The sequence below is a fragment of the Trichechus manatus genome, unplaced genomic scaffold (genome assembly GCF_000243295.1).
Source record: "Trichechus manatus latirostris isolate Lorelei unplaced genomic scaffold, TriManLat1.0 scaffold00239, whole genome shotgun sequence".
NCBI classification, from domain to species: domain Eukaryota; kingdom Metazoa; phylum Chordata; class Mammalia; order Sirenia; family Trichechidae; genus Trichechus; species Trichechus manatus.
The window spans coordinates 1,416,321-1,436,267 of record NW_004444175.1 but is presented as its reverse complement, the minus strand read 5'-3'; the positions used below and the strand labels follow the sequence as shown (position 1 = coordinate 1,436,267).

The window sequence follows — 19,947 nt, the reverse complement described above, 5'->3', positions numbered from 1 at the left end:
CCCATTTTTCTCAACAGACCGCATAATTTTTACTGCATGAATGTTTAGGGCTTCTGTATTCACAAGTGTAGATTTATTATTGAACTTCAGGCTCAAATGATTCATATATCAATTTACTACAGTGGACATATACTTTTAACAAATTTTTGCTTAGAAAATATTTTACATAAAAACACACAAAGCATTTACTAATACTCTTCAATTTCCACAACCAGTCTTCAGCAAAGATTTGGCTGAAGTGCATCATTTTCTACAAAATGTTCCAAGACCAGATATAATTGAATATAGTATTTTACATACTTTCACTCAATTATTATTGCAGTTAAAAGTTCCCCTTTCTTTGATGGCTTCTGCATATATAATGCCCATAAGGCAGGCGAAATCTTCAACTGGTGACAGGTGTCTAACCTGTCCCCAAAGAAGATACTGAACAGCCATAATGAAAACAAATAATTGACAGATACAGGGCTTTTAGTAGGACTTTCAATCTAATAATGGAAGAATTTAATATCTATCAATCAGTATGATAACTTTTATTGTTTTGTGTTCAATAACTACTGCCTGGGGTGCGATTACTTCTAGTATAATCAGTTGGCATCAAACATAAAGTCAAGATATGTACATTTTTATAAATCAATTCTTACCTGAATAATCTCAGATCTCGAGTGTTCCACAAAGTGGAATTTCTTCCTAAAGTTACAGCGAATGTGGTACAATGTGTACAACTTAGTTACCCAGTGCCTGCTTTTCATGTCCAAGATTTTTCCTTATCTTAAATCAAATGCACAGTCCTGACTGTCATATCCTAATGCACTGGCTTCAGGTTTGTATATAAAGTCCAACTCAAGCTTATTTTGGTTTATTGTACATGCTTTATTAAAATGGTACTTGTATTTACAGTTATCTGCAGAAAGAGTCCCTTCCAAGGTGCTCTCACACACACTCAGCCACACCCATACAGACATCCATACCATGTCCCTATGGATTCACACCATTGAGATGTGAGGATCAGACTCCTACAATTAGGCAGCTGTTGGGGGATAGAGCTGTTGATTTGTTTTTCAATTTTTTTTGAAAAGAAAAAAGCATGGGGGGAATGCATTTGGCCACTGCAATGCTAATTAAGTTTGTGTATATTAACATATATGGCAGTAACACTGAATATCCCTTTTACATTCTATATACACAGAATGATATCAAGGTTTTGCAGTCAACAAAATATTCCAACTTCAGTCTCAATGCTGCTTGTAGTGACTTCTGAATTCATATAGGGGCTTTCCCTAAAAGTAATTCAAGTCTATGTAAGTGAAATAAGGCACAATTAATATTGATTTGATCTCGGGTAAAGGAAGGGATAAAAACTGTTTCAAATGATCTTACTATTGGAGAATTAGCTTTGACTTACATCTACTTGAAATCCCTTCTCTTAATTTCCAAAGATTTCTTAGAAATAAAGAGTTTTTCTTTTCCCTGACAAAGCCCAAAGAGAAAAGTTTGGGAATTCACATTTTAATGTGTTGTGGTAGCCTAAGCTACTCAAATTGATGTGCAACCCCCATTCCCCCGCCCTGGTCTCCTCCATCCTCAAGGCTAAAACAAAAACACAGCATGTTAAGTTAAGAGTCTTTTGCTGTTTTTTGAGGAGATTTGTACACTTGAAGAGTAGCAAATACATATCTGGTTGTCTTTGATAAAAAATAATAATAATAATAACAGAGAGAAAGAAAAGAAAAAAGTACAAGTAACCTTGTGACTTTCTTGGTCTTTAAAAAAATCCCTGTCTCTCTCTTTTTTTTTTTCCAGAACGATGAAGTCCCAACAGACATTATAAACAACTGCAACAAATGAGTTTGGCAGCATAAATAACGTCTAGTATTCAGATCTTCAGTGAGACTCGTTTATCTTGTACACAATCTGTTGAATGTTTTTCGCAGCAGGTGAACCATACCCAAAGATGCTGGACGTTCTGTGAAAGGGAGTTTAAGAACTGCAGTTCTGAAGGCCCCTGACTTTGGTTGTTTACAAAGTTCAATCCTGTTTACTGTGATCCTTGGTATCTTCTTCATCTGTATATTCTGATGGTTCTTCTCCTGGTTTTAGGAGTCTGCCTACATAATCATATTTTTCTGAAAGATACATCAAAAGAAAATCAGTAGCCATCAATTTTGTTGGCCTCTTTAATTATATAGAAACAGCAAAGTTCTTCCTATTGTTTACTATGGTGGTCTTTGTGAACATGTAAGCCTTTAACAAAAGAAATAGGATTAGCGAACTTATTAAGGCTTAGGAATTCTTTGCAGGAAAGTGATTAAGTGCTTCTTAATCAAGCATACTGCATCAGAATCACTCAGAGATCTTCAATGTGACATATGATGTAGTCCTCAAGAAAATAAACTAAATGAAGAGATGGAAATTTATTTGGTGCTTGTTACCTTGTGTTCTTTGAGGTCTCAGTATATCACCCTTGCCCCACTACTATTCCGCCTCCCATCAATCTCTCTTCTTCTTAGATCTGTTACTTTGCTTGTTTTTGTTACCAAGGTATTTAATGTAGAATACTGTATGTCCAAGGTGATTCATATTTAGTTGTTTCTTGGTCAGGAATTTGAGTCTAGATTAAGTGAATTAACTGATAAACCAAAAGGATTAGATAAGAGAACTACTTCATATACTTGAACAAGCACAAACACCAAGAAGCCAGAGTAGTTGTTCCAAGGGATCCAGGGGTCAGATAAATAGCTGCCCAAAGCATCAAGGAGGGTGTAATAACTGATGTTAAGTTACAAGGGTATAATAAAGGAGAATGACACTTTTTCTTTACAGTTCAAGGATAATACCAATAAAATCATTTCAGAATATAATTATAGTACCAACACTAGTTATCAGTTCAGTTTTAAAAATAAACCAATCTACATAACGTCAATAAGAAGCTTTATAAAACTAAAGGTGTCACAGTTTTTTTAGAAGTCCCTTATAGCTTGTAACAAGTTATTTTTAAATACAGATTTTCAAAATAATAATTACATGTAAAAATTATATTGGTATTTAGCTATATTTAAAATATCATCAAATTATGATGGCAATGAAACCAGATGACATCCTAAGGCTCTTAAATAATGTGAAATAGTATACACTTTGCTTGACCATATACTTAACATTTCCAAAAAACAATAAAATGAAGGTACCTTTAAACTGCATTTCCCATTCTCGAACACTCTCCATTTGTACGGCGTTCAAATCTGACAGATCATCATATTCATCTCTAAGTGCATCTTTATCTAGGCAAAATGTTGCCAGTCCTCTGGAGGCATCTCTACCAGCAAATATTCCATATGGACCCGCTGAAAAAAGAAATTATTTAGATTACCTAACAATATTTTACAAAGAGCCCTGGTAGCGCAGAGGTTAAGCACTTGGCTAATAACTGAAAGGTCAGTCGGTCAAACGCACCAGCCGCTCTGCAGGAGAGAGATGTGGCAATCACAGTATTTCAGAATGTCTCAAAGGAAAAAGTCAAATAAAAGAAACCTCACCATGACTCATATTTGGTACATAGTCTTAATATCAAAACACGCACAGACACTAGATGGGATAATGAGAAGAAATTTCTTAGAAATCTGCCTTTTGACCAAAGCAAAGCTTTTCACACAAATCTTAAATTTCAATTGCTTTAGATATCTGAAAACTTGTATTTAAAGATGAAGACTGTGAAATAGTTAAAGAGAAGAGGAAACTTAAGAAGCTAGGTTTGGAAGCCAGCTTAAGAGTAAATGATGCTAATTAGTAGTTACACCTAAAAATAATTAATCAACAGAACACCCACTGGATATGTACTGTGCAAAGACTTGTGGATCTAAACTATTTTTCTTTCTTCTACCCTACCTAGGCTGCAACCTATGAGAGCAGAATGTATCCTCTTGGTACACCCAGTGACTAGTTCAGTGCCCAGCACATGCTGATGTTCGACAAATATTTGCGAAATAAATGGTTTGATTAGAAATATGACCATTTTCAAAAATAAATCTAACTACCATAATATATTTACAATCACACTATATAAACTAAGAAAAGTCATTAAGGAAAACAATGGTTTTCATTTGTCATGGTTTTTGGGAAACAGTAGGACTGGTTATAGGGAATACTGTGCTCTTCTAGACTGACATACTGAATGATGATCTGCATTCTGTCCAAGGAATTAAGTACTACCATCTCTGGGGAAGAATGACATGATTTATATGCTGATAGAAGTGAACAATTCCCGAAGTCTGTCCTTGAGAGCAGCAACTGTCTTGTTCATCTCTGTATCTTCAATGTTAGCACAGTGTCTGGCATGAAGTAGAAACAATAAATTTCTTCCAAACGAATTAGCTGCATTTCCAAGTAAGACAGACTCCAGATTCTGACCCTTTACTTTTTAAAAAATGTTTTGTGTTTTAGGTGAAAGTTTATAGCACAAAGTAGTTTTTCATTCAAAAATTTATATACAAAATTGTTTTGTGACACTGGTTGTAACCCCTGCAATGTATCAGCACTCTCTCCCTTTCCATCCTGGATCCTCCGTGGGCATTCATCCAGTTTTCCTGTCCCTTCCTACCTTCTTGTCTTCGCTCTTGGGCAGCTGTTGCCCATTTGGTCTCGTATACTTGATTGAACTAAGGGCACGTTCTAGGCATGAACTAACCAAAACTAAACCCATTACTGTCGAGTATATTTCAACTCACAGCAGCCCTATATAGGACAGAGTAGAACTGCCCCATAAAGTTTCCAAGGAGCACCTGGTGGATTTGATCTGTCAACCTTTTGGTTAGCAGCCATAGCTCTTAACCACTGCCCCACCAGGGCATGAACTAAGATGCGTGTTGTTGTTTTATAGCCCTGTCTAATCTTTGGCTGAAAGCTGGACTCTGGGAGTGGCTTCAGTTCTGAGTTAGCAGGGTGTCCAGGGGCCAAAGTCTCGGGGGCTCCTCCAGTCTCTTGTCAGACCAGAGTAAGTATGGTCTTTGTGAATTTGAATTTTGTTCTACATTCTTCTCCAGCTCTGTCCGGAACCCTTTATTGTGATCCCTGTCAGAGAAGTCAGTGGTGGTAGCCGGGCACAATCTGGTTGTGCTGGACTCTGTCTGGTGGAGGCTGTGGTTCATGTGGTCCATTAGTCCTCTGAACTAATATTTCCCTTGTGTCTTTGGTTTTCTTAGATGGCTTTTAAGACCCCGGACGCTATTCACGAAAGTAGGATGTAGAACATTTTCTTTATGAACTTTCTTATGCCAATCAACCTAGACATCCCCCGTGACTCTTTACTTTTAACAGATTCATTCATGGTAAGCACGATCTTTTCCCCAAATATATGATAAGAAAGATATTTCAGTTGTTTAAAACAGGTAATTATATCAACAAAATAGAAATAACTTGATTTTCTATATTAAGAACTTGGTTAACATCAACTGGTCCCAACCTACCTGGAGCAAAGGAGAATGAATAAATACCAGAGACACAAGGAAAGTATTAGCCCAAGAGACAGAAAGGGCCACATAAACCAGAGACTTCATCAGCCTGAGACCAGAAGAAATAGATGGTGCTGGGCTACCACCAATGACCGCTCTGACAGGGAACACAACAGAGTCCCTGATGGAGCAGGAGAAAAGTGGGGTATAGAACTCAAATTCTAGTAAAAACACCATAGTTAATGGCTTGATTGAGACTGGATGGACCCCAGAAGACATGGCCCCCGGACTCTCTGTTAGCCCAAAACCAAAACCATTCCTGAAGCCAACTCTTCAGATAAAGATTGGACTGGACTAGGGGACATAAAATGATACTTGTGAAGAGTGTGCTTCTTAGCTCAAGTAGACACATGAGACTAAATGGGCAGCTCCTGTCCAGAGCTGAGATGAAAGACAGAGAGGGCCAGGAGCTGGTTGAATGGACACAGGAAATCTGGAGTGGAAAGAAGGATTGTAGTGTCACAGTATAGGGAGAGCAACTACGGTCACATAACAATGTATGTATAAATTTTTGTATGAGACTAACTTGAATTGTAAAATTTCACTTAAAGCACAACAATTAAAAAAAAAAGAACTTTAATGGAATACTACATAGCTATCAAAAAGAATAAGGTAATTCTGTATGCACACTCCTAGAAAATCCATGATATACTAACTGAAAAACGAAATTCAGAAGAGTACATAGTATGATTCGCTTTGAATTAAAAAAAAAAAAAAATACATGTATATTTTATATGTTTGTATATACATGAAAAACACCAGGAAGAATACAGACTAAACTATTAACAGTGGCAACATTTCTGGGGAATGAAAGGAAAATTTTACTTGATGTAATTGATAGGGTCTGGCTATTTTGAATGATTTTTATAATAAAAACCTTATAAGAGTTAAAAGCCTAACTCACTCCACTAATTGTTGGGTGATTTTTAGCTTGTCTGGGTCTGAAAGTTGTTTCTTCCATAAAAGAAGGAAAATAATACCTCCGACTGTCTTCAACTTAGGCTGCAGAGAGGACCAGGTAGATTTTCCTCTTAAAAAGGTTAAGCATTAAATGCTAAAAAATATCCAAAATACATTATTTTACAAAAGAAAAAAAATTGTTTCTGGAGTCTATACATAATCTATATCTGGCAAAGATTAGAGAAAATAATTTTTAAAACCAGAATCATTGGCTTAACTACCATCAATTACCAATAGAGTGGTCCATAACAGAGCTTAATATCCAGTTAATAAAGTACTTTCTAATGAGAGGGAAATAAGCAGGAAAAAATCTGGAAATTCCTTGATTTACAAATGTACAGAATAATGGCTGTATCCATATTCATATTTGAAAGCATTTATGAAATTGAAATTATGTGTTAGGAAAGTTTCTGTACTTTTTGAGAGTAGAATTCAAGGTTTTATTTAAACAGACAAAAATCTAAAATTTATCAACAATAATTTGGATCACAGAAAGCAGTGTACCATAAACATCAGCAGTAAAAAACTCCTGTGAAAACACTTTACTGCATGGAACTAGAAGTGGCATTAATAGTAATTTTAAAAGTAGCATAACTAGGTATTGATCCATTAGCATGAAAATAAAGGCAATACTTCCAGAAAAGTACTTTTTTATTTAACCTGCTTTTCCCATTAAGCATTTTCCATTCTGACAGTTGATATGTGACTATTGCAATCATCATTTAATGGTTATATATTTTTCCACTAAATGGATACATCCATAATTTATTTAATCATTCTTCTATTAATGTAAACTTAGGCTATCATTTAATACTTTTGTTTTCTTTTTTAAGAAAATAGAGCACTACTTACCACTGGTCAACATTTATAACTTTCAAACTTTGCTCATTATCACAACTGACATTCAAAAGGGTATTAAGCATTTAAGAGAAAAGAAATTCAATAGTCTCTTTTACAGCGTAAAATCCAAAGTGGATTACAGTCAACTGAAGTTAATTATTATAGGGAAAATGTTAACTTCTAAAATTAAGCAAGAATGATCTCTGGGAAAAAGAAAAGAAGCCCACTCTAAAGAAGTTATATATATATATACATATATATATATATTTTTTTTTTTTTTCGGTAAAACTCTACCTTGCTTTGTGCCAATTTGTGGCAATGGCTGCTCTGAGGGGACTGAAGCAGTATAAACAGGAATTAATGAGATTTTTTTTGTTTCTTGATAACAACAAAAACCCTGCAAACATAGAGACTTTCAATGCTTCCTGGACCAATGTATTTTCCTTTTGTGAAGCATACAAAGGAAAAATAAAATTGATCAGGGCTGTAACAATCTACAAATGTAAAAACAATCTACAATCATTTGACTTTTTGAAGAATTTTCCAGCAACCTCAATGTCCTCTCTCACAGTTCCAAAAGAAGAAGGGATCGTTTTTGGCCCTCCCCACTTGGCAGGTGAAAAACGCGGGAGTAGAAGTGTTCAGTGACTTGCCTAAAGTTACTGACAGAACTGGAAGTACTATTTCCACTTTCTAACCCAATCAGTGCACCTTGAGAAAACAGATAACCACAAATCCAGACTTGGAAAGACATCCCTGAAAATCCAAGCATTTTACGAATTACAAAATCTTAGGGGAATGGAATTTTAGAATACCTGCTTTATCAGCGTTGAGGAGAATTAACAAAAAAAAGCTCTAGACACCAATAGCTTTTCCTAGCATTCTAATATGAACCTTCCTGCCCTGCAAAGAACGAAACAAATCTGTCTTGAAAGAAGTACAGCCAGAATGCTTCTTAGAAACCAGGATGACAAGACGTCATCTCAGGTACTTTGAACATATTATCACGAGGGACCAGTGCCTGGAGGGCATCATGCTTGGTAAAGTAGAGAGTCAGTGAAAAAGAGGAAGACCCTCAACGAGATGGACTGACACAGTGGCTGCAACACCGAGCTCAAACACAGCAACGACTATGAGGATGGTGCACGACCTGGCAGCGTTTTGTCCTGTTGTACACAGACAGAGGCACGACCTGGCAGCGTTTTGTTCTGTTGTACACAGAGTCACTATGAGTTGGAACTGACTTGATGGCACCTGACAACAGCCCTGCCAAAGTCATCTACTTAACTGTACCTCAGAGTATAAATCATAAAACACATTAAATGATACAAAGAACAGAAGAAATGATGACCATTATAAAAACAGCAATCAGAAAATCCTCCATCTTTGAGTATATTACTACATACCAGTATGTTCTCTAATAAAATTATCTGCCAATTTCCCCAAGGAATCCTCAACATTGAATGAATTTAAAAACAACAAAACTTCATAAAACATGCTTTTTGTTTTGTTTTGTTTTGAATGGTAACTTAGAGTGAACGTGAATCAACAGTTAATAATCAAAGCCAAATTCTAGACCAAATGTTTTGTTAACTCTTGAATAAAACGAACGATTCAGTGATTAACGTAGTCCCCCACTTCCTAAACTATATTTAGCTGTCTTCTCTACATGTTGAGAAACTCCTTCAGGAAGTGTTTAATTTCTGAATAGTCTTTTTGGTAACAATTTACTTTGTCCTGTAAGACTATAAAGACTGTAACATTAAATTAATAACCAGAGTTGGAATCGGACGGGTTGCTCTGAGAAAGATGGAGGCTTTGAGGTCTAATAAAAGGAACATTTCCCTGCGTTAATAATATGGCCAGAAGCATATCTGAGAAGTCAGCAATAGACCTCCCTATTCAACTACCCCCTTGCATGGTGCTGTTTGTTGTTAGCTGTCATTGAGTCGACTCCGACTCATGGAAACCCCACGTGTGCAGAGTAGACCTGCTCCATATGGTTTTCAACGCTGTGATCTTTCAGAAGCAGATTGTCTTCCCAGGTGCCTCTGCATGGGTTTGAACTGCTAGCCTTTCAGCTAGGAGTTGAGTGCTTAACCACTTGTGCTACCCAGGGAATCCCCCATTATATAACAAACCCAAATGTTACCAAGCTACTCTTAGCTAATATACTAAATAATAAATAACAGGAAAGCAACTATTTTGTGGTATTAGGTCTTTAGGTATGGTATGATTTACAAAAAAAAACAAAAAGGCTTGCTTATGTAAACTAATACAGTTATTTTGACTATTAAGGTTCATGTAGACACTAGTAGTTGGGTAGAATCTAAGATAATTAAATTCTGTTGTTTTATCAAAGACTAAATTATAATGTAAATACATCAAAATGACATTGTCTAGTTAGAGTTCAGACTTCACTGTTAAGCTACATTGGTATTTCTGAAGGAGAGATATTTCATGACAAATAATTTCAGTTATTTCTATGGTATACAAACCATAGCCCCGAGACAATTTTTTTAATTCATGAAAAGTTTATAAATAGCCCAGTTTCCTCACCTATTTTGATAGTCTTCGGTGATTATTATAAAGTTTTTTGAAAATCTAATAATACTTCTGTATTGAATAATTTATTCCAAATAAAATTATAATGAGCCAAGAATAAGACAATATGTAACAGTGCTTAATGAAATCCAACTAATAAATATCATTTTTCATGGTTAAGTCCAGGAAGTTATAAGACTTTGAGAGAGAAGGCAGCAGAGTAAAACTGAAACACTACAAGAAGTCAAGATACCTGGGTTCTAGAGGCTCCGATTCTACCTGCATGTGACACTGGGTAGGGCTCCATTTCCACAGTCCTCAGAAAACTCTCCTATAAAGTGGGTACATTAGTTTACCTGACTAAAATTGAGAGGCCAAACTAGATAATATCTTGAATGCCTGAAAACTCAACCTTGCTTCTGAAATTCAAACTAGAAGGTTCTAGCAACACTGCGAATTGAGCTCATGGCCTTGTCCTCCAGGGCTCATGGACAGGGTGAGGAAGGGAAAGTTTTGAAAAATTAAAACCCTAGGCCTGTGCCATAAATAGTGGGGTCTGAGTTTACCCAACCCATGTGGAATGAGAATTCTAAGGTTAAAAATAATAGCATGGACTCACATATCTATTGGAATTGAGTAAACAGCAAAGGTAATACTTCAAGCTAGTTTGAAAAAAAGGATTAGTCTATAAATAGTGATGGAACAATGCGGTAGCCTTCTGTTAAAAAAAAAAAAAGATTCTTATTTTACATCTTAAAACAAAATAAATTCTAAATGGAACTAAAAAAATAATCATAAAAGTACTAAAGAAACTACAGAGGATTGTAAAAACAATCTTTAAGTGCAAAAGGCTTTTAAATAAGAAACAAATCTCAGCAGCCGTAAAAGAAAAGATAAATTTGAACACATAAAACTAGATACTTCTGTGTTTTATAAATAAAAGACTAACAGCTCGTATCATAGACTAAAGGCTAATTTACTTTATACAGAACACCTAAAATCTGTAAGACAAATATCATTGTTGAAAAATTGTGGCAAAGGATATATGAACAGAAAATTCATAGAAAAGGAAACATGAAGACTCAGAACTTTGAAGATATACAACCTAAGAAAAAGAGAAATGCAAATAAAAATACTGAGATACCATTTTAATCTATCAGATTGACAAAGACAAAGAAGTTTAATACACCTATTCCTCGCTTATTGGCTATCTCATTACCTGGCATTTTGCATTTATGACAATAGTAAAAAATCTACTATCTGACTATTTTGCGCATTAATGACGTGCATTTGGCAGCAATGAATGCTGAGGAGTGAGGCAGGAGTAACGCTGGCTGAGATGGTAAAGGTTATGTGTCAACTTGGCTGGGCCATGATTTTCAGTGGTTTGGTAGTTATGTAAGGATGCAGTCATCCTCTACTTTGTGATCTGACATGGTCATCCTCCATTTTCACATAAAGACTAGTCTGCATAACAACCTGGTCTTTGGAATCTAACCATGTTGATAAGTAAGGAGAGGGTGTATCACACTTTTGGCAAGGTGATGGGAAAGGGGCATTTCCAACTTCTCTGGAGGGTAATTCAGAAGTAAGTACCCAAATTTAAAATGTCTATACTTTCTGACTCTAAAATTTTATTCACATGTATAAAATGACATGTACACAAATATCTACTGCAAAACCGTTAATAACGAGACATTGGAAACAAATGTTTGCTAACAGTGAACTGGTAAATTATGATATATACATGCAACAGAATACTCTGCATATATTCAAAAGCACAAGATGGCTCTCTTTATATTGATATAAAAGCCTCTCAAGATATTAAAATATTATCAAAGGTATATATAGTGCGGAGGGAAAAGTACATATCCACATGCTTGTACGTGCACAAAATAGCTATGGAACGTATCAGACTATTTCTCGCCTTTAGGGAGGGGAACATCTTGAATGGGAGGTAGGTGTGGGAAGGAGACTTATTTTTTACTGTATCCTTTTGAATTTTCTATCTTGAGCATGTATTACCTTTATTTATTTATTTTTTAATTGATGTGAGGCCCTATTTTGAAACATACCCCAGCCCACTCTACAGGATAGTTCCACATCTCAAGGCTCATGGAACATTATGGAAAACACCCTAAGAAACAAAACGGTAGCTGCTGAAGACAAACCACATGAAGGAACAAACCGCCACGGAGGAGTGAGCACATACAACAAACAGAACTGGCAACCCATAAACAAAAGGACAGAAACAGAGTAAGCCTGCTTAAAATTACTAAGCAACTAAGATAGAGAACTTAAGAAGGAAAGATTAAGAGGAAAAACAGAATGAGGGATAGGCAATATTTGAAGAGATAAAGGGCTCAAATTTTCTGCAATAAATGAATGACACATGTCCTTAGACTTTAGTACAGAGTCTGGTGCACGTTAAATAAAATCAAATTCGCACCTGGACAAATCCGAGTAAGAGCAGAACCCCAAAGACAAAGGGAAAGAAACCTCAAATACAACCAAAGAGAAAAAACAGATTAATGAAAGGAATGACAAACCAAAAGCAGACTTCTTGTTAACAACAGAAGTAGAAGACAATGGCATGATATGACTGAAGATTTGAAGTAAAACAATAGGCAACCTACAATTTTATATCCTAAACTTAAATTACTATTCTCAAGAGAGAATAAATAGATTTTCTTCCTACCAAAGAAAGAGCTATAGAATGTACTTAACTAAAAGGAAAATTGAACCCTGAACAAAGGAATGATACAAGAAGTAACAACAAATAAAGACAATGGTAAATATGTTGGTGAACGTAAACGAGGACTTTTTTTTTTTTAAAGTTAACAGTTTAATTCATATGGGAGTGGAGTTTTAATAACATGGAAAACAGGATGTGGGAGAGAGAGAGAAAATTTTCTAACCAGGGCCACAACATATGGCTGTGTACCACACAATTCCATGGGATACCATCCATACTTGTAGTCACAGTAATTTTACATATTTATTTAAAAATATTCTGCCAAATGGAAGTAAAGAGACCTAAAGAGGCAGTTTTTTCCTAATTCACACAAAAATGATGTTTGGCTAACATCCTTATACTGTTGAGGATAGGCCAGTATGCATGGCAAAAACTTAAGGAAATCACCAAAAGAACAGAAACAGAATGTATTCAAATCAATAGAGGAAAAAAGGGGAAGGAATAAAGAAAATCAATCTGAGAAGGAAAAAGAGTAGGAAAAAGAGGCAAATAAAAGCATAGTAAGAAGAAATCACAAGAAAATACGGTAAAAATAGACCTAAATATACTTAGTAATCACAAAAAATATAAACTGATTAAACTGAGCTGTTAAAAGACAGCTGTTGATATTAGATTTAATGGAAAAAAATCTAGCTATATGCTGTTTGTAAGACAAAAATAAAACAACAACATGACTGGTTGAACATAAAGGAATGGAAAAAGATACACTGAGCTAATACGAATCACGGGTCCCTGGGTGGTGAAAACAGTTAACCCACCCACAGGTGCCTTGGAAGACAGGCCTGGCAATCTGCATCCAGAAAGGTCATAGTTTTGAAAACCTTATGGAGCAGTTCTATTCTGCACATATGGGGTCACCATGAGTCGGAATCTACTCACCAGCAATTAACAACAACAACTAATGAAGTGAAGACTAAATTCAAATCTGAAAACCAGTAAGGGTGATAAAGATGTTTCTCTGATGAATAACACAATAGATGGCTTCAATTTGTTCAGTACAGTTGTACAGTAAGCACAGTAATAATGTTGGCTTCACAACATTCTCACACTCAATCTTTGTACTACTGGCTCTTTCAGTTCTCTGCTTAAACAGCAACCCCTTTTTCTTAGCAACTGAATATAAATATGGTACCTTTCTTAACCACCTAATGTAAATGAAGATCCTTTATTATCCTCTACTATGCATCCTATTCATTTCCTTCAGAGCATGCTTAATTACAGATTATAACTATGTAGTGAAATGCTTATTTCGGACCTCCTCAATAGACCACAATCTACGAGGGTAGGAATGTGTCTGTTTTAAAGACTCAGTTAATTTCCAATCATCATAACTTATTTAAGGCTTTACTGTAATCCAGGAGCTGACTTCTTAGTATTTAAAAATGGAGCTGGAACCCCATGCTAAAGATACTGAGGCAGGATCTAGGCTCCAGAGTACAACAGTTATTTAGTGATGTCTGTCATGGGTACATGGGGAAGCAGTTCTCTATGTCACAGATTGTTGAAAAAATGATTAATAGAGCTTGAACAGCTAACTCTAGCTGTTGCTAAATCCATTTCTCCTTTCTTCCAGCTTGAATAACATCTTCTGGCCTATACTTGTTTTACGCTATCCTTTCATACTTTGCTTTAGTATTTAACACAAATATAATTCCTTCAAAGATTAAAAACAGAAAACTTAGCAGATTCTTTTATTTTACTGGTAGGTAATGGTATGTACGGAGTCCCTACGTGGTACAATTGGTTAATGTATTCAGTTGCTAAATGGAAGGTTGGAGGTTCGAGTCCTCCCAGAGGCATCTCGAAAGAAAGGCCTGGCAATCTACTCCTGAAAAATCAGCCAATGAAAATTTTATAGAGCACAGTTCTACTTTGACACACATGGGTTGCCATGTGTTGAAATCAACTCAACAGCAACTGGTTTTAATGGTTAGGTATGGCCATTAACCCAAACAACAGACCTCATTTACTTCAAAGAAGGAAGCCTGGATGAGAGCTAGATAGTTAGCAGCTTTAGGATATCCATGAATGTCAGGTTGGGCCTGGCCTATAGGTTACAACTCTTGCTTCAACTGAAATTTTGCAAATTAAATGTTAACATACTGAAGATAAAGTTAACAGAGGAGGAAAAACATGTGAAAGGTACAGATGCTTCCTTCTCTAACCTCCTAAGTATTAGGCAGCTCAAAGGGGTACTTCTTATGATTTCTTTTTCAGTGAAATTTAAATGGTAAGATATAAGTTGGAGAAAATATGGCTTTGGTATATGTCAAAGAATATTCCACCTAGAATAAGAGGAAAGTAATATAAGTTTCAGGAATTTAGGATAATATAATTTCTTGATATTGTAAAGAAATAAAAACACTCTTTTGGTAGCATTCTGTTGCAGTAATATTAAATCAAATTACCATTTAAAATTGTAGTATCTGTTTTAATCTTCTAAATCTATTAGGACTCTGTAAACATGTGATATTAGACATATTATGCTGTGACACAATGGGAAGGGATGCCCTGTTAAGCCAGTTAGATCTGGGTTTGAATTTTAGTTTTGCCACTTACTAGATATGTGACTCTGGCAAAACCTGAGTTTCAGTTTCCACATCGATAAAATGGGAACATTACCTATCTTATAGGGTAGTACTGAAAACTAAATGAATCAATGCTATCCAACAGAACTCTCTGGGAAGATGGAAATGTTCTATAAAGTACACTGTTCAGTAAGATAGCCACATGGCTACTGAGCATGTGAAATATAACTACTGTGACTGAGGAACTCAATTTTTAATTTCAATTAATTTACATTTAAACAACCACATGTGGCTTGTGACTGCCACATTAGACAGTAAAGTCATAAAAGTGTGTTTCTTTGAGGCTTTAAATCTGTACGGGAACTAGGAGAGAGTATAAAGAAAAACCACAGTAAGAGTCTACACAAGTTTATCCCAGAATGCAGTTTACTACAAACCGTGTAGATAGATTCTGTGGCTGAATATATCTGGATTTGAATACCACATCTGTGTGACACAAGCCAATTTACCTAAATTACCTAAACCTTAGGCTCCCTACCTGTAGAACAGGAATACTTATCAACCTCATTGGGACATCGTGGAAATGACAAATAAATGGATACAATATAACCCACTGCCGTCAAGTCATTTCCGACTCATAGTGACCCTACAGGACAGAGTAGAACTGCCCCACAGAGTTTCCAAGAAGAGCCTGGTGGACTCAAACTGCTGACCTTTCGGTTAGCAGCCGTAGCTCTTAACTACTATACCACCAGTGTTTCCTGGATCCAATATAGTAGGTGCTTAACAAACCTGTTCTCCTTCCTCCTCTCACAGTCATTGTTTCTTACGTGACCACACTTTCCTCAAATGCTGGCCAAATGCTTGAACTGTTACTAAATTTAATATTGACAAATGCAGTTAATGCCAACTGTTTGCCAAAATGTGTTTACTCCACTAAATTAAACGATCAATATTTAATTTCTTAAGAACCTGAACTTTAAAAATATATGACTAAAACCAAAAATATCTTCTAAAAATAAGGGAAAACAAAAATATCTTCAACATTATGGAATAATCTCACAAAATAATCTTTAATCCTAAAACCATTACTGTGAATTGGAAGTAGACATTGGCTAAGCATAGAAACCGGGTTTTCTAGCTCCCTTGCATATTCTTTCAAGCTATTAAGATGCTTAGATAAGGATTATTGTTTCTAAATTTTTCTGCTATTAAATTACTTAAGTTATTTGAGGATGACCATAAAAATCAATAGCAAAATTAAACTTCTGTTTCACAGCCAGAAATCTGGCTTCTAAACTTTTTGGAAAGTGTTACCACATTCTCCACAAATGTGAAATATCAACATATTCTAAGCCCATAAGATGTTCTGGCTATCTTTAAGGTTTATTTCAATAATAAATATTCCCAATATCTCTACTAGGTTGCTGATCAAGACCTAGGAATACAATAACTGAACATCACTCTTAGGCTGTTGATCAGAACCTGGGAACTGGTGAAAGCTAACCTAAAACTGACTTCTCTGTTGTTACACGAGGAGCCCCTTCAGTGCTCAAGCCACACATTACACCTATGACTCTTAATTTTTAATTTCTGTCACAGAACATTTGCCATCAGAGGCTGCCAAACTGTGTCTATGGCTGTCTCTTCTAACTCTTCTCAGACAGTGGCAAGGCCTAATGTGTGAAGAGTAATATGCTTTGACTGCATGCTTCACTGTCAGTTTAGGCAAGGGTTGTAAAAGAAGTTGTTTTAGTTGGGTAAACTCTATACGAAAAATTTAAACCTGCATACAATTTCTAACTAGTGAATGTACATTTTAATATCAACAGGGAAAAGTCTTTTAAAAAGTATGTCCTTTTGTAAAATTCTGATTGCAAATTTGAAATCTTACATGTCCCTATTAAACTGGTAATTCAGAAGTAAATATTCAATAAAGGTAACTGAGTACAAAATACTTTGTAAGTCCCTGATTTGAACAAAATTAACTATTTAATTTGGCCTGTCTGTTTAAATACTGTGCTTTGGCCCCATTCTCTTGTCCCACATGCCCTTAAGTCAACAAGAGTATTAACCATTTGAGGTGACGTAAGTAGGCAGATAACTGGTGTTCATATTTATATAACAGAAGCAAGTACCTTATAAATTATGACTTGGTTGGGCTGAATGTAGATATACTTACAGAAATACAAACAACTCAGAAATAAATCAAACAGTTCAACAATGAAAATCTCCAATTTCTTATCTCTATTTCAATCAACAACAAACCGAAGCATAGAAATCAGAAGTATATATTTCAAGTGTCAATAAATCTTATGTGTTGACAGATTATATCAAAGAGGAATCGATTTTAGACTGCTAATCCCCTTGAATTTAAGGCCTGGTGTACTCTTTTGAGTAACAGGTCACTTTAGGTTCCAATTTTATCATTAATTCTTTTGGGGTCACTTTTTTTTTTTAGCTGAGTATTAATTACCACATACAAAAAATGTAGGATGTTCCTCAATTTTACAGTATACCAACAGGTTCCATGAGTCTGAACTGAAGTTCATTAGCATAATCTGAAATGTATGCTACAACTACATTGTAAAAGAAGGGCTTCTAAACCAGCTACCCTATATAAAAAGTTCTCTGAAAGCAAAGTTCTAAAAGTCCTTAACTTGCAGAACTGGTGCATGGGTATTAATTTATAGCTCTTCTAATTTTTTTCTTCTCAGTTCTGCTAAGTGAAAACACAGTAAGTCAAATATTAATTTGGATACTTGCCTTCCTACTACCAAATTAAAAAAAAGGAAAAAGGCGCAGGACAGACACGCCTGCTGGGTATATGAGCTCCACTCCCAAAACTCAGGGCGACTATCCTCACCAGGCTTTAAAGTCTGCATTCTGGTCTGTCCTCATCCCACAGACACTGTTAATTTTGGAAAGCATCTACGGACCAAAACCGGTTTAAAAAAAAAAAAAAAAGAGTCCAAAGTTGCTATATGTCCGGACTTCACAGACTGGCGGATTGGGACCTGGAACTATATGTTCTAAACGTGGCCTCATGGGGAGTAGTAGGGAAAGAGAAGATCAGGGCAAAAAAGGGTAAAGAAAAGAAAGCTGTGAACTACAAGGCCAAGAACTTTAGGTCTTTACTTCAGAAATCTCCCCTCCCTCCTGTCCCCAGCCATCCCAAGAATCAGAAAGCTCAAGAAAAGTCGAGGGCCAGCGTGACTAGTGACAACTATAAAGATTTTGAAAAATTCAGCACATGAAAAGGCCAGAGGCGAAATGGGATGGGAGAAAGATGAGTCCTGAAAGCTAGTTCTTGGCGAGTCACTGTGACCCTGACTTGGAGGAAAAGCTAGAGGTGCCCGCGGCTGGGGGTGTGCGTGGGGCGGGCCGTCCCAGGTGCGGCAGTCAAGTCGCGTGGGTGCAGGGGGACGAGAAGGTTGGGCAAAGTAACCTGCTACTAAGCGCCATCCCGTCAGAAGGGGGTCGTGATCGTGTCTGAACTGCAGGGGGTCCTCCCCCTCCCCTTCCTCCTCCTCACCGGGGCCGTAGAACTTGCTGCCTTTGGTCACGTCGAAGACTTTCCCATTGACCGCCAGCAGGATGCGCGGGTTGTGGGACCCGTCGTACTGGCGCAGCTGCTCCAAGCTGAAGTCCCGCTTCTTCATGCGAGGCAGAGAGGCAGCGGGACTCTCCTCACCCGCCCCGGCCCCAGAGCCTAGACCCCGTCGCCCCCAGCGCACCCACAGCCGGTAGGCCCCCAGCAGCACCAGCGCCACCAGCACCACGTTCAGCAGCATCTCCCCGCCCCCCGTCAGAAGCGCCAACGCCGCCGCTGCCCAGCCGCCCCCTTCGGCTGCCGCTACCGCGCCGCCCGGACTCTCGCTGCTGCCGTCGCTGCTGCTATCGCTGCCACTCCCCAGGGTGCCTAGCTTCACGTTCCCATCATCCGCCGCCATCACTGCCCGCCAGCGCCTTCCTCCTCTTCCCCGCCCCCTGCCCTCCCCAACTCCACGGCCAGCCCCGCCCATCTGGGGCCTCCCAGCCAATAACGTGAGGGGAGGGGGCGGGGTCCAGCCGGCTCCCGATTGGGTGTCGACGGGGTAACGTTGTGTCGGATCTCTCCTTCTCCCTCCCTTCTTTTGCTGACCGCGCTTGCGAGCTACGCCCCGCCCCGCCCACCTCGCCCCACACTTCCCTGCTCTCGCTCCTCGCCTCCGCTTGGTGAAGTGGAAGCTGGGGGCGGGCCTGAAGAAAAGATGTTGCGCCGGCCGCGCGCGCGTACGGGCTGGGCGAGACTACAGCGCGTGCGCGGGCTCCGGAACGCCACGCGCTCTCCTTTCCTCTGCAGCTTGTCCGGGAGGTACGCTCCGCCCACTTTTCTGGCTAAACGCGTGCGCCCCGGAATCGCTTCCCTACCCGGACCTGGGTTCGCGTCCGCGAGGTCTTGCTGCTGCCGCTCGCTCCGCCCGGGAGTTTCACGGGCGCAGAGGCGGCCGCGGGGGCGGGACTGGCGGGGGCGTCTTTCCGAGGGCGCCTAAACCTGCAGCCGGGGGCTTGTGGGAGACCGCGACATCATTTTAACTGCGGGCACAATCCGATGAGGGGCGTGTCTTTCTTCCCTGGGCATCATAGTGTTGTCAGGAAGCCGGGAGCGTCGGAGCGCAAACTAAAGGCTGCCTCCCAGAAGTTTTGGGGACAAGGTGGAGTCTTCTGGCACGGAGAGTATGCTTGGAGCCCACACTGGGGTTGTTTGGCATCAGGAGGAAAGGAGAGAGTGTGGTGCTCGGAGCCAGCCATTCCCCGGTGGTTTTGGCCAAGG

General features: G+C 38.1%; 1 protein-coding gene across 1 annotated transcript; it reads right to left on the bottom strand.

Annotated features, from left to right (window-relative positions):
- Nucleotides 1-852: 852 nt before the first annotated feature.
- Nucleotides 853-19,156, bottom strand: PGRMC2 (progesterone receptor membrane component 2). Its single transcript, XM_004389274.1, has 3 exons — nt 18,667-19,156; nt 3,186-3,341; nt 853-2,126 (listed from the first exon to the last, which is right to left on the bottom strand). The coding sequence occupies exons 1-3, from the start codon at nt 19,154-19,156 to the stop codon at nt 2,029-2,031; spliced, it is 744 nt and encodes a 247-aa protein (XP_004389331.1). The 3' UTR covers nt 853-2,028.
- Nucleotides 19,157-19,947: the final 791 nt, after the last annotated feature.